Source organism: Psittacula echo, assembly GCF_963264785.1.
Source record: "Psittacula echo genome assembly, chromosome: 24".
In the NCBI taxonomy this organism is placed as follows: domain Eukaryota; kingdom Metazoa; phylum Chordata; class Aves; order Psittaciformes; family Psittacidae; genus Psittacula; species Psittacula echo.
The window spans coordinates 3,493,536-3,506,176 of record NC_137759.1 but is presented as its reverse complement, the minus strand read 5'-3'; the positions used below and the strand labels follow the sequence as shown (position 1 = coordinate 3,506,176).

The 12,641-nt window shown below is 38.8% G+C and overlaps 1 protein-coding gene across 7 annotated transcripts in view; it reads left to right on the top strand.

Annotated features, from left to right (window-relative positions):
• The window catches only part of EPS15L1 (epidermal growth factor receptor pathway substrate 15 like 1), a 43,633-nt gene that overhangs the window by 2,518 nt on the left and 28,474 nt on the right, over nt 1–12,641 (top strand). For 3 of the 7 annotated variants that reach the window (XM_080634044.1, XM_080634046.1, XM_080634043.1), the window contains exons 2-15: nt 2,549–2,591; nt 2,810–2,895; nt 3,248–3,295; nt 4,001–4,096; nt 4,646–4,708; nt 5,633–5,758; nt 7,302–7,361; nt 7,698–7,934; nt 8,664–8,821; nt 9,279–9,435; nt 10,384–10,446; nt 10,847–10,932; nt 11,398–11,470; nt 12,009–12,170. In XM_080634044.1, coding sequence (XP_080490170.1) covers nt 2,549–2,591; nt 2,810–2,895; nt 3,248–3,295; nt 4,001–4,096; nt 4,646–4,708; nt 5,633–5,758; nt 7,302–7,361; nt 7,698–7,934; nt 8,664–8,821; nt 9,279–9,435; nt 10,384–10,446; nt 10,847–10,932; nt 11,398–11,470; nt 12,009–12,170 — 1,458 coding nt within the window. Of the gene's footprint in view, nt 1–2,548; nt 2,592–2,809; nt 2,896–3,247; nt 3,296–4,000; nt 4,097–4,645; nt 4,709–5,632; nt 5,759–7,301; nt 7,362–7,697; nt 7,935–8,663; nt 8,822–9,278; nt 9,436–10,383; nt 10,447–10,846; nt 10,933–11,397; nt 11,471–12,008; nt 12,171–12,641 lie in introns of those variants that run through there. The other 4 variants (XM_080634047.1, XM_080634045.1, XM_080634049.1 and 1 more) reach the window with 3 other exon arrangements.

Below are 12,641 nucleotides of genomic sequence, written 5' to 3'. Positions count from 1 at the left end.
GATCCAATGTTCTTTTTTGGCCTGAGGTGACCTCAGGAAAGAGGGCTGGTAGGAACTAACTTTATCAGCTGCTCTGGTGGCAGCAGCTTGCGCCTGCCCTTTCCCCAGATCTGCGTTAAGGGACATGGAGTTGTATCTGTGTGTGTAGTGCGCACCACAAATGCAGCGTACCAGACATACTGTGAGAGTGCAAGTTCAAGACTTGAACTTCAGATCTGTACAGGAAATCAACTTAGATGTCAAACAACAAGGAACCAAGGTTCTGAAGTGTGTCTTTGCGGGACATCATGGAGCGTTGCTCATCGATGCTGCTTTGGCGTGATGGAGTAGGTGTAGAAACCAGAGGGTTGTTAAACTGAACTGCTGTATAAAAGGTTATAGCCTTTGACCACTCATCAGCTACAGACTCTTCAAAATGTTTGTCTCTGCCAGCATTGACAGAATCTTGTGTAGGTTCTTCGTCAGCAGATGTCATCCAATTACAGAATTCTCTTGAATGATAGTGCTGGGTGGGTAGGCAGCTATTTTTATCACTTGAGCCCATTTTGTCTGGTCTGCTTCATCACAGAGATGCAGTCATTTAGGTAAATCGGTCAGAGAGGCTTCATCTTTTTCAAACACTGAGTATCGAATGAGGAAGTGCTTGCCAGCAGCACTTGCATAAATATATCGCTGTAGTAGAAACTTCGCAGCATTTAAACACATCACCCTGGATTCCTGCCACCTCTGTCAGGTAAGTCAGCTGTATGTCACAGCTGACAGCATTGAATGAGGATGACAAGAATGCCTGGTGATGCGATGAGATCATTCAGTACTGCTGATGGAGTGGTATCTTGGTATGAATCCAGTTTCTGTGTGCTCTAGGATACTCACAAATCAGTCACAAGAGCTTGTAGCTGGCCTTTGGCTAGCTTCTCTCAGCTTTCTTTTAAACAAGAGCTATATAATTTGGCTAAAACATACTAGGTTTTATTCAGAGTTGGACATACTATTCCCTACTTTCACCTTTTCTCTTCATGATGTGTTTCCTGGTCTGGATAGGAACTCAGTGCTTATCTATGGTGATCATTTACAAGCCAGCAAAAAGATGAGTCAGGTTAGTGAGTTCTGGTCACAGCTTGCTGCTTCTGAACTGTCCAGCTTCTGGAAGAGCATGAGCTTCTAGAGGGTACTTATTGATGTTGGAGAATGCAGCGGCTTGTTTTGTTGATGAGTATAAGTACGTATAAGATGCTTAGGAAGCTCTTCTGAAAATGCATGGTTTTATTAGCCAAGTAGAACTTTTGATCTTCAAAGAGGTGGTGTTTGCTTGTGTTTGGTTAATAGGGGTTAGTTATTTTGGATAGCCTGTTACATCAAGATTTAGCATGTTCATTGTAAACTTACAGAAAGGTTCCCTTTGTGTAAAATAAAATGTCATGCTCTTCATTGGTCTTTTCTTTCATCATATTTCTGTCTCCCTTCCCCTTGGTGTAGGTAGAATGTCTGGAAATCCATGTGGATGACCATTTGGGAGGTGACATACCAGTCATTAGGATTAGTGCAGAATAATAGTTCGTCAGGTGTCTGACTTATGTCCTGTAGGTGGAGAATAGTTGTCCCAAGCAGTTTCAACATCCCTGCATCTCGCTTATTCAACTGTGTTTATTGGGTTGTTTGCTTGGGTTTTAAGGCCTTTGGCTGCTCTAAGGGGTGACTTGTTTGAGATGGGATTGTAACATTTTTGCTCTTGACATTGAGGCTGGAGAATGGAGGTAGAACGTGCACGTGGCTACAGCTCCTGTGGCAATTGTAGGAGGCAAGTGAGAAGATGGGTGTTCAGGCTTCTGCCTTTCTTGCACTGTCGTTCCCATTTGCTTGGAACTTCAGCAAGAGGGAAAAGGAATCTGCTTGTTTGGTATGCCAGAAAGGCAGGGCCTACCTTTGTGTCTGCTGCTTTGGTGTAATGCAGAGTAATTCTCTAATCCTCGAAAAACATTGTCAGGGAATTGTGACATTCCTTAACTAACCATTCATTCTGTTATGGTGGTTTTACTGTTTCAGTTTAAGATCCTAGTCCTGGAAACACATAAACACAGGCTTATTCTGATACTAGAGCTCTGTCTGTGTGTGTATGTAATTGCCTGCTGAAAATATTCCATCAGTATATATACAATGCAGGAGATAAGTCAGCATTATGTTGAAATCTCTGCCTTTGCCATCAGCAGATCTCAAACTGTCATCTGAAATACCTTGGCAAATAGTTCAAAGCTGCTTTACAAAACCTTACTACCCTTTCGTGTTGTCAATTACAAATGCAAGGATGTTTGAATGCTGTTTAAGAGGTGACAGTAGTCTGTTGGTTGCAGGTTTTGGGGGATCACTGTTGTGCACACTTAGATTTCAGGTATCGAGTTGGGAACACAGCAAATTAACATACCATTTTATATTTTTAATAGAATTAATACAAAGTACTATACACTTTTTTTTCCCCCGTCAGTCCTTAAAGGTGGCTTGTCTGTGATTGCAGTTTATTCTTTGTTTTCTTAACATCTCTCTTGTTTTTCAGTTTACTGGGAGTCCATTATATGAAACTTACTACAAACAGGTAGGTTCTTCTAAAAAACTAAAGTGCAGTTTCCTCTTCCCCCAAATTTCCCTCTCTTTCCTTTCCCCATTGCAATGCCAAGCTTCTGTACGTTCTCTCTGCTGAGTGGTAATGTGTGCTTGTGTAACTCCTTTTGACCTAGAGACAAGACGTTTCATTTCTCGTCTCTGCTTTCATGACAGCCATGCTTCAATTGAATGTGAATTTTTACCTTTCAGGTAGATCCAGCATATACAGGCAGAGTTGGGGCAAGTGAAGCTGCACTGTTCCTGAAAAAATCTGGTCTCTCTGATATTATCCTTGGGAAAGTAAGTTGAGGGAATTAAATAGTGCAGTAATTATCCACACACTTGCTTGAGTGAAGCTAACATTGAGCAGAAGGGGTTTGCAGAAAGGAATTTGGTAGAATGCTAATCAGAGCCATTCAGCATTATGTAAACCACAGATTGGTAATAGCTCCAAGGAATTGTTCTGAGTTTCTTAGGAATCTAAAAGGAAAAGATTGTCTTTTGTGTAACTTTTTACTTGTTAACTTGGGAATTAGATAATTATATATCATAACTTGGAAGCTGCAACAGACACTTGAAGGAGACATGCAGGATGAGCTGCTGAGCTGTTTTATTTTAATATCACAATGGCTTTTATGTTGTATCCCCACAGATATGGGATTTGGCTGACCCAGAGGGTAAAGGATATTTGGATAAACAGGTAAATGGAATGTTCCTGTAGACCTCTTACATTATCTTCTCCAGATTAACCTTGTTTCAAGAAAATCCTGTTACCAGTAGGAGTTATTCTTACCTATTTGTAGGTTTCTGTTTGCAAGGGGAGTTGGGGTTTTCTGTGGCACTGCTCACATCCACATATACTACTTAGTGAGGCTACTGGAGCAGTTTGGATCTGATTTTCTGTCTCTCTTGTTTTCTAAATAATCCATACGTGTGATATATAGATACATAGTCATAGAGTCCCAAATACAAACTATGATTTTAAGATCTGTTTTTTAGAAGTCTTTTTTTTGCATGAAAAAGTATAACTAGCATTAGTAAAAATGGCTTGGAAGTTACTTGTAGATGAAATTGCTACTTGTAGGTGAAATTTTTTAAACACATTATTAGTTTTAAGAAAACTTGTTGCCATTTTTAATGTCAATAATTTAATTATGGGAATGTCCTTAAAATCTACCTTTGAAGCTTTCTGCTCTGTGTTCCATGTTACTGCAAAGCTTTTCCTGAATCATCTTTAAAAGCAGTGGGGTACTTGTCAGTATGCAGTGAACTGAATGAGCCATACATCTGTTGTTTCTCTACTTTACTGAGTTGCACGTGCACAGTGTTAGTAAAAATCATAAATGGTTATTGGAGACTGATTTAGACTGGTTCCTTTTTTAACAGAAACCACTCATTTTTGTAGGGTTTCTATGTCGCGTTGCGCCTTGTAGCGTGTGCACAGAATGGCCATGATGTTAACCTGATCAGTCTGAACTTGACTGTGCCACCTCCTAAATTTGTAAGTAATATGCACCTAAATGTCTGTGTGTATTATAGGAGAACTAAGGCTTCAGTTAGAACCCTGGAATAATCTTCTGTTTCATAAATGCCAAACTGTTCCTTAAAACCATGGCTGCCATAGTCCTGTCACAGCAGAACTGCTGCGAGTTTAACTACAGTCAGCTTGCTCAGGAAGCTGGTGGGGCTAAACTCTACATTTGTGAAAAAAGAAAAGGGGGGGGAAGATGAATTGGGGGGTAAATCAACAGGAGTTTGTAGTAAAGGGCATGACGGCAGCTTTGCCTGTGTAGCTGCTGTGCTACCTCCTTCAGCTTGCTTTAGTTCTGTGTTTGGGTACCTAATGCACCTAATGTCCTTGTTGAAGTGCTGTAATAGTATAGATCAGTATGGCTTATTTTTTTATTCAGGTACATGTGTAGCCTTCTATCTTCAGTGCAGTTAAGCTTCATGTCCATAACCATCTCTTAAAGCAATCAGTGAGGATTAGAGACAGAAGTGTATTTTATATATATACACACACATAAATAAAAACTCCTTTGATTTTTAGCACGACACTAGCAGTCCTTTGCTGATCACCCCACCTTCAACAGAGACTCACTGGGCTGTTAGGGTAAGTGTAAAAGACAACACATTCCATCCATTCTTTAAAAGTAAATATTTCCTTTACCTGTAATTTTCCTAGTGAGAGTATATTGTAGCAAATAAATTTCCCATTTCAGAAGTCCTCCCTTTCTAATGACAGACTTTTGCACGATAGAGAACATTGAGCTGTAGTTTTATATTTGAAATAAGTATTAACCAAGCCTTTGGGAAGCCCTGGTGTGATGTTTCTAAGACACAATGAATTTTAATCTTCTGCCTGGATTTCCTCCGAAATCCTAGAGTAGACACTTTCATATTTGTATAAAGGAACCCCACTGAGAACAGCAAAGCATTTCACCAAATCGATCCTGAAGTATTAATTTAAAGCTTGAGTTTGTATGTTCTAATTAGTAGTCAATGATACACACAATGTATATCATCTTGAAAAAGGGAACTTTTGATACATACATGAGGATATTTGTATTTAGTTAATTTTAAATGCAAGCAATTTCCGAAAGGTAGAAATCTAATAAAATAACTTTAATGCTGCTTTTTTTTTTGCCTTTTTTTTTTTTTCTTATGTAGTTGCATGTTGCGCTTTCAAGTGGGAAGCAAACTCTGTGGGAAGAATGGTTTTTAGCTCTACAGAGCTTGTCAAAGTTTGTTTAAAATGTGGTCAGCAGTGTTTTAATCAGAATGCATTGTCCTTTTAGAACACTATAGAAGCACACTTTCCATGCTGCATGTTAAAATCTCTTAGCTATCATACTCTTAGCTTTGAAATCCAGCTCCATGGGTTTACATTTAAATACAGCATGGTGGCAGTTGCCAGAAAGCTTGGAAAGTTAGAATGAATACTTTACTGACCAGTCTTAATTTCTTGCAAGATCTCATTTTCAACACTCACACAGGCACACTTTTTTACTTATTCAGGCTATTTCTTACCAACTAGGTGGAAGAAAAAGCAAAGTTTGATGGTATTTTTGAAAGCCTTTTGCCAGTAAATGGTTTACTTTCAGGAGACAAAGTAAAACCAGTACTGATGAATTCAAAGCTACCTCTTGATATCCTAGGACGGGTAAGTGTGCTGTTTAGATTTAGCTGTGCTCTATTTAGCTTCTTGCAGCTGCAGTGTTAAATATTTAAATGTAACTTACCAACATGGATCAAGTTTTGGCTGTGGAATTATGCTGAGTGCATGCTATAACGCAATAACAGTAAGTAGGTTTTGAAGTCTTCCACTTAGAAATAGGAATAATAGCATCAATTTGGGCCCTGGAGTAGGTTGACTTCATTATCTCTGTATTCATTTTAAGAGCTGAAAATTTTTACTTAGGTTGTTTCAAAACAAGAAAAAGCTTTCCTAAATCATAATGACTTTTGTATCATATTCCACTGTTTTGTCATTTTTCCAAGTACAAGTTAATAGACATACCATTAAGTCTATCCACTGTTTGTACAGGAGGACACTTTAAAACATTCTAGTTTATTGTAGCTGTCAAATCATCAAGGAGTTTTCTTTTTTCATGTGTATTTATAAATACTTCTGAGATGTGAGTTTAGTGCATCCACTGCATAGTTGCAAAGGAAGCAAACCTTAAAGTATTTTTTTTTTCTTCCATTTAAAATATGTATTCTTTAATGTTTTGCATATTGATAGGACTGAATACATTCTGTTTAAGAGCTGTATCTGTGTATACTTTAATCTTCTCAGGAAGAACTGCCTTTCTCTGTATTATCTACAAAATCTAAATACGACTTGTTGTAATTCTGTACTTGAATATTGTGAAGTACTCGGCCTTGAAAGGCTTCATATTTTATCTTGCTATTGTCATGCTAGAGATTTAGGAAGCTTTTTCCTGTTCCAGAAGAATTTGCAGACAAGACAGGGGACTGAGGAAATGAGCAAAGGACTAATGAGCTAGTTTAAATTTGTACGGGATCCAGAGATAAAGCTGGGAGGAGAGTTCAGATGGTTGAGCCTTGGTCTTAACAATCTGTCCACTCTGCTATATTGTCAACAAGTCATATTGATGATGAAACAGTGCTAGCTGATGGCTGAGTATTCGAGTACCCAAAGTTTTGTATCCTAAATCTCCTGCAAGTTTCATTGACTGTATTTGACCTAATAATGAACTACAGTTGAGAGATGCTTAAATTCTCTGCTGTAAAAAAATCAGGGGGGTGGACAATTTTGTTTAGTTTTGCTTTTAACAAAAATTAAAAATTGAGGAATGGAATGCAAATTAGAAGTGTATTGACTTCTCTAAAACATTTTCATTTTCTTGTAAGATAAATTTGGACAATCTGCTAACCCACACCCGCTGGACCATTCTGAAAGCCACCTCTGGATGTTTTTAATCAGCTTGATGTTTCCTTAAGCGCAGCATAGAAGGATGAAAATCCTGCCTGTGTTGCATCCAGAATTTGTTAGAGCCAGTGTTGATTTACACTGCCAGAAAACTAATCCAGTCTGTTAGCTGGGTCTAATATAACTAATGCAGTCTTCACAAAAACTCTGTTAGGAGTCTTTAGGGAGTATGCTCAGTATGATGATTAGCATCAAAAGCACAAAGTGTAACTTGTTCTCTAAATGATTTCTTTTATCATAATTGCTGTAGGTCTGGGATCTCAGTGATATTGATAAAGATGGTCACCTGGACAAGGATGAATTTGCTGTGGTAGGTTGCTTTACATTCTCCATTCACAGTGTGTCTCAGAGCAGATTGCTCAGTTTTTACTCTCAAGAGCTTTGCAGCTTTCTTTGCTACATTTGGCTGTTCTAATCTAAATTGTTCATGTGGAACTATTAAATGATCTTTCTCAAATCTGTCTGCTGACTCTTGCCTATGTCACCACGGTTAAATTTTTTGGAGTTAAAATCAAAATGATCTGCTCTGGTTTGCATCTCTAATCTTACTGTCTTTGTTTTAGTGAGAGGTAAATGACTGACACTGGAAAATCTTGTAGCTTTTTCTTCTAATTGTCAATGTTATCTGACCTTTTTGCCTTTGCAGGCAATGCATTTGGTATATAGAGCTCTTGAGAAAGAGCCAGTTCCTTCACTATTACCCCCTTCTCTCATACCACCTTCTAAAAGAAAGAAGACGCCCGTCTTTCCTGGTTCTGTTCCTGTTCTTCCTGCAAGTCCTTCACCAAAAGACAGCCGCCGTTCTACCCCATCTCATGGCAGTGTCGACAGTCCGAACAGCACGGAGAGTTTGTCTCCCAAGCACACCATTAAGCAAGCACAGGTACAAATCTTTTTTCTCTTTTAAAATCAGCAAATTGCGGATAAAAATAAACCTGCTTTTTGATTTCTGGGTTCTTGTTGGATAATTTGGGTGGAGGGAATGAAATGAGAATGGAAAGTCTTGGAAGAGTGGAAGAGAAGCAAGTGAAGTTTAGTCAGTGACCGTGAGGTAGCAGATCTTACGGGGAATTTTCACTTTTCATTGAAAGTGAAAACATAGAAAGGTTTCACTTATGTGTCTGCTTTAGTACCAAAGAAATCAGAACCATAGGGTAGTTTGGGTTGGAAAGGACCTTAAGATCATCCAGTTCAAAACCCCTGCCATGGGCAAGGACACCTTCCACTAGACCATGTTGCCCAAGGCTCTGTCCAGCCTGGCCTTAAACACTGCCAGGAATGGAGCATTTACCACTTCTTTGGGCAGTCATTAATCTACCTACTAAAACTCCTGTGTTGTTAGCATGAGGACTTAGTATGCCTAGTTGGGTCCATATTTCCAAAGAATTAATGCTTTCCAAAGCATTCCAGAGCAAGAATGTTTATCAGTATAATTCAGATTAAAAAAGTATAAAGCTAAAGCATTCATAGGAAAAGGGGAAATACGCACTTACCAGTTAGATTGGATTGTGCAAGATGTTCAGCACTTCTGACTCTGAATAATGTCACGTATACTCAGTGTGGTGATAAAGACTGTTTCCCTTCTCTTGAAAGACAAAACTTTGTTTTCCAGTCCTCTGTGAATTGGGTGGTACCAGTGTCTGAAAAGGTGCGATACGATGACATCTTCTTAAAAACAGACACAGACATGGATGGGTTTGTGAGTGGCCAAGAAGTAAAGGACATTTTTATGCATTCAGGTCTCTCTCAGAATCTCCTAGCACATATATGGTAAGAATTCCCTAGTAGCTCTATTTTCATAACCTGCTGATCTGGGAAGTCGGATTATCCAGCCACAATTGTGATCCTGGCATCAAAGAAAACCTCAAAATCCAAACAGAAACCACAGCCTCTTTTAATTGCTCTGTTGCTGTCCTGTGGTATTTGGGCTATATGGAAAAATAAGGGAGACATTATTTCTCACTTTGCTTTTCTGGGAGAGGGGAATAGGTCAGTCTGTGAACTATGATTGTTTTTTTAAGTTCTAGGACTCTGAATAGTTTCTCAGGGTAATGCTGTTCTATTCAGTTAATAACATGGCTAATAAAATACTGCTCTCTTTATGATAATAAGCAAGTTCTGATGGAGCTGAATCAAAAGGAAATTACACGTATATGTGTATTTCAGGCTTCTTGATAGAGTAGAAATAAGCTTTTCTTGTTTATAAGTATGATCTATTTTTTACCAGGGCTTTGGCAGACACAAGACAGATGGGAAAGCTGAGCAAAGATCAGTTTGCATTAGCAATGTATCTCATCCAACAGAAGGTCAGTAAAGGGATTGATCCTCCACAAGTGTTGTCCCCAGAGATGATCCCTCCCTCAGAGAGGAACACTCCCATACAGGCAAGTCATTGATTATTTGTAGATAATACTGAGCTTTTGTGCTTTGAAAGTAATGAGCTTTGAGGTTTTTGTAGTGTTATGGTCAAAATTGCCTTTTTTTTTTCCTTATCTCCTCTTGCAAAATTCTTTAACATATATATACATAAATTTTTGTCAACACAAGACAGTAAGTAAAGAAAAGTGCAGGAGAATATTCTATAAATAAAGGAATCATGGAAAATACTCCTTTGTTATAGAGAAAGGTTGGGGTTTTTTAACTTCAGGGAAGTGTTTAAAGCTGGTTTAGTGAACTGTCCCCTCCTGTAAAATGTAAAATTAAATGGCTACATGAAGAGTGGTGACTTCCTAGTTTTTGGGAATTGGTGGGTGATTCATTCCTTGTAGCGGGATGGCCTGTAGTCCTATATCCTTCACTGTTAATACCATTTTACTGCAGCATCTAATCTTTTACTAAACCCTGCTTTCTTCCTTTCCTCAATAGTGTGTTAGTGTATTTCTGAAACTTAAATGAATAAATCATAGAATCATGGAATGGTTTGGCTTGGAAAAGGACCTTAAGATCATCCAGTTCCAGCCCCCTGCCACAGGCAGGGATACCTCACACTAGAGCAGGTTGCTCCTAGCACCGTCCAACCTGGCCTTGGACCCTGCCAGGGATGGAGCATTCACAGCTTCTCTTGGGCAGCCTGTGCCAGTGCCTCACCACTGTCATAGTAAAGAGTTTCTTCCTTATACCTAACCTAAATCTCCCCTTTTTAAGTTTGAACCCATGACCCCTTGTCCTACTTCTGTCATGTCAATATATTCATCTTTTCTATAAATTATGTAGTATTTCCCTTTACTTTTTTTGCTTTCCCTACCCAGAAAGCTTTTGAGCTTCTAAATATATTTTAATGATTGCTGTTGTTCTGGTCCGTTTAAGGTTTTTCCTGTATCCTTTTTCTACAGACTCTGTCAGGTTACTTGACCTCTGTAGGGACTGAGATCTCAACACTAACAGAAATGCGTCGTGTGAGTAATTGTAATATCCAAAAGAATGCAAATTGGTTTATGTACACTACTTGTAACTTTAAAAAATGTCTTATTTCTACTCCTGCTGTGTCTTTGCTCTTGTGTTCTGTGTCACTTGCTCTTGGCATGACGATAATATCACAGTAGTGTGAAGTTCCCAGTGTTGGCTGTTGAGCTGGTGATACTGCTTCCTTCAACAACTTGAGATGCATTGGTCTGTCAAGAAGTTTTCAGTATTAGCATGTTAAAGCTATTCATGTACTAGTTCATGTACATGTCTCCCAAAGAATTTTGCAGATGCATATAATGAGGATTGTGTCCCACCTTTGTCCTCAGCCTTTCTAAAGGCAAATCTTCTGTAAGAACGTGGTGTTTTAATAGACGATTTCATTCTTAACAGGATAGTTCGAGTTCTGTTGGATCAGGCGAATTTACAGGCGTGAAGGAGCTGGATGATATTAGTCAAGAAATTGCACAGCTGCAGAGGTAATAGGTGTGGCCTATTAAAAGAATCATGGAATAGGAGAAACATAGAATCATAGAATGGGTTGGGTTGGAAAGGTCCTTATGATCATCAACCTCCCATGTGCAGGGATGCCTCACACTAGACCATGTCACTCAAGGCTCTGTGCAGCCTGCCCTTGAACACTGCCAGGGATGGAGCATTTACCACTTCTTTGGGCAACCTGTTCCTGTGTCTCACCACAGTAAAGAATTTGTTCCTTATATCTAACCTGAACTTCCCCTGTTTAAGTTTAAACCCTCACCCCTTGTCCTGTCATAAACATAATTGATTTGTATACACCTTTACTCATTTAAAGAATATATCAGAATATGGGCTGGCATTTTTGGCTGTGTGGTGTTTCCAGAATAATATTTGATTGATGTTTGCATATGCGCGTGTGTGTTGCATTATTTAATCATGAACACATGTGCTTGTTTATCTTACAGAGAAAAATACTCACTAGAGCAGGACATTAGGGAAAAAGAAGAATCAATCAGGCAGAAAACGAACGAAGTCCAGGTAAAAACTCAGGATGGCATTATTATTTCTCATTTTAATCTAAAATGAGATACAGGAAGTTAAGCATTCTTTCTTCCACCTTGCCTTGTGTTCTTCTGGGCGAATCTTTCCTTCTTTCATGGGATTCTCCTTTAACTCACAATGAAATCCTTACTTTCCTGATTTCCATCAGAAATGTTTTCTCCAGATGCTCATTAATGTGAACAGGAGATGTTACATGAACAGTTTGAAATGTCTTTTCTGTTAGTGCTTGACTAACACTAATTTAGGAAACCATTGTTCAAAGAATATTGGTTTTGATAATTAGGACAGTTCCATTACATGTGCTCTGTGTCCCAGTCTCTCTTCCATCTTGTGAGCACTGATTTGTTTCTTGCTGTCTCATAAAAGTTCCCACAGAAACAAAACATGCACATGCAGAGAACAGCCTATATGACATAGAAAATCTTTTACATTTTGCTAGCCTGTTTGTCTGTGGTTGATCATTCCTGTAAGACAACTGCTAAATATAAATTACAAACTGTGGAATTTTCCTCAGGAACTCCAAAATGATTTAGATAGGGAGACAAGCAACTTGCAGGAGCTGGAGGCTCAGAAACAAGATGCTCAAGACCGCCTGGATGAAATGGACCAGCAGAAAGCCAAACTAAAAGATATGCTGAATGATGTAAGGCAGAAATGCCAGGAAGAAACGCAGGTGGTGAGTGTACATTAATTCTGGACATGCTCAAGAGTCTTTTGTTGAAGGAAATTCTATTTAGTGAATAACCTTGCTTGGTTTATTCATTTTTACCATAAATGGCCATTTCAACGCTAACACAGAGGTCCAAGAAAGGATTTTGCTAACCTAAATACCTTTCATAATGGTTATAAATGGGGGGTTGAAGCAGATGATCTCCAGGGGTCCCCTTCTATTTAAATGGTTATTGTTCTGTGAATATGTGAAAGATTTATTCAACCTGATAGGGTAGCTGAGAAGCATTATTGCTGACCTCTGGAACAGTCCATGGGCAGTAGTGCAGATTTTGATCGCTGTGAAACCTCATCAGTGTTCTAAAAGTAGGTTTTCAGGGGGATATAATTGCCAATGTAGATAGTCTGTTTTCTTGATGTAGAAACTTGGTGTATAAGGTCATGTAAGAAAGTGTAGAAGGAGAGTTGTATGCAACTG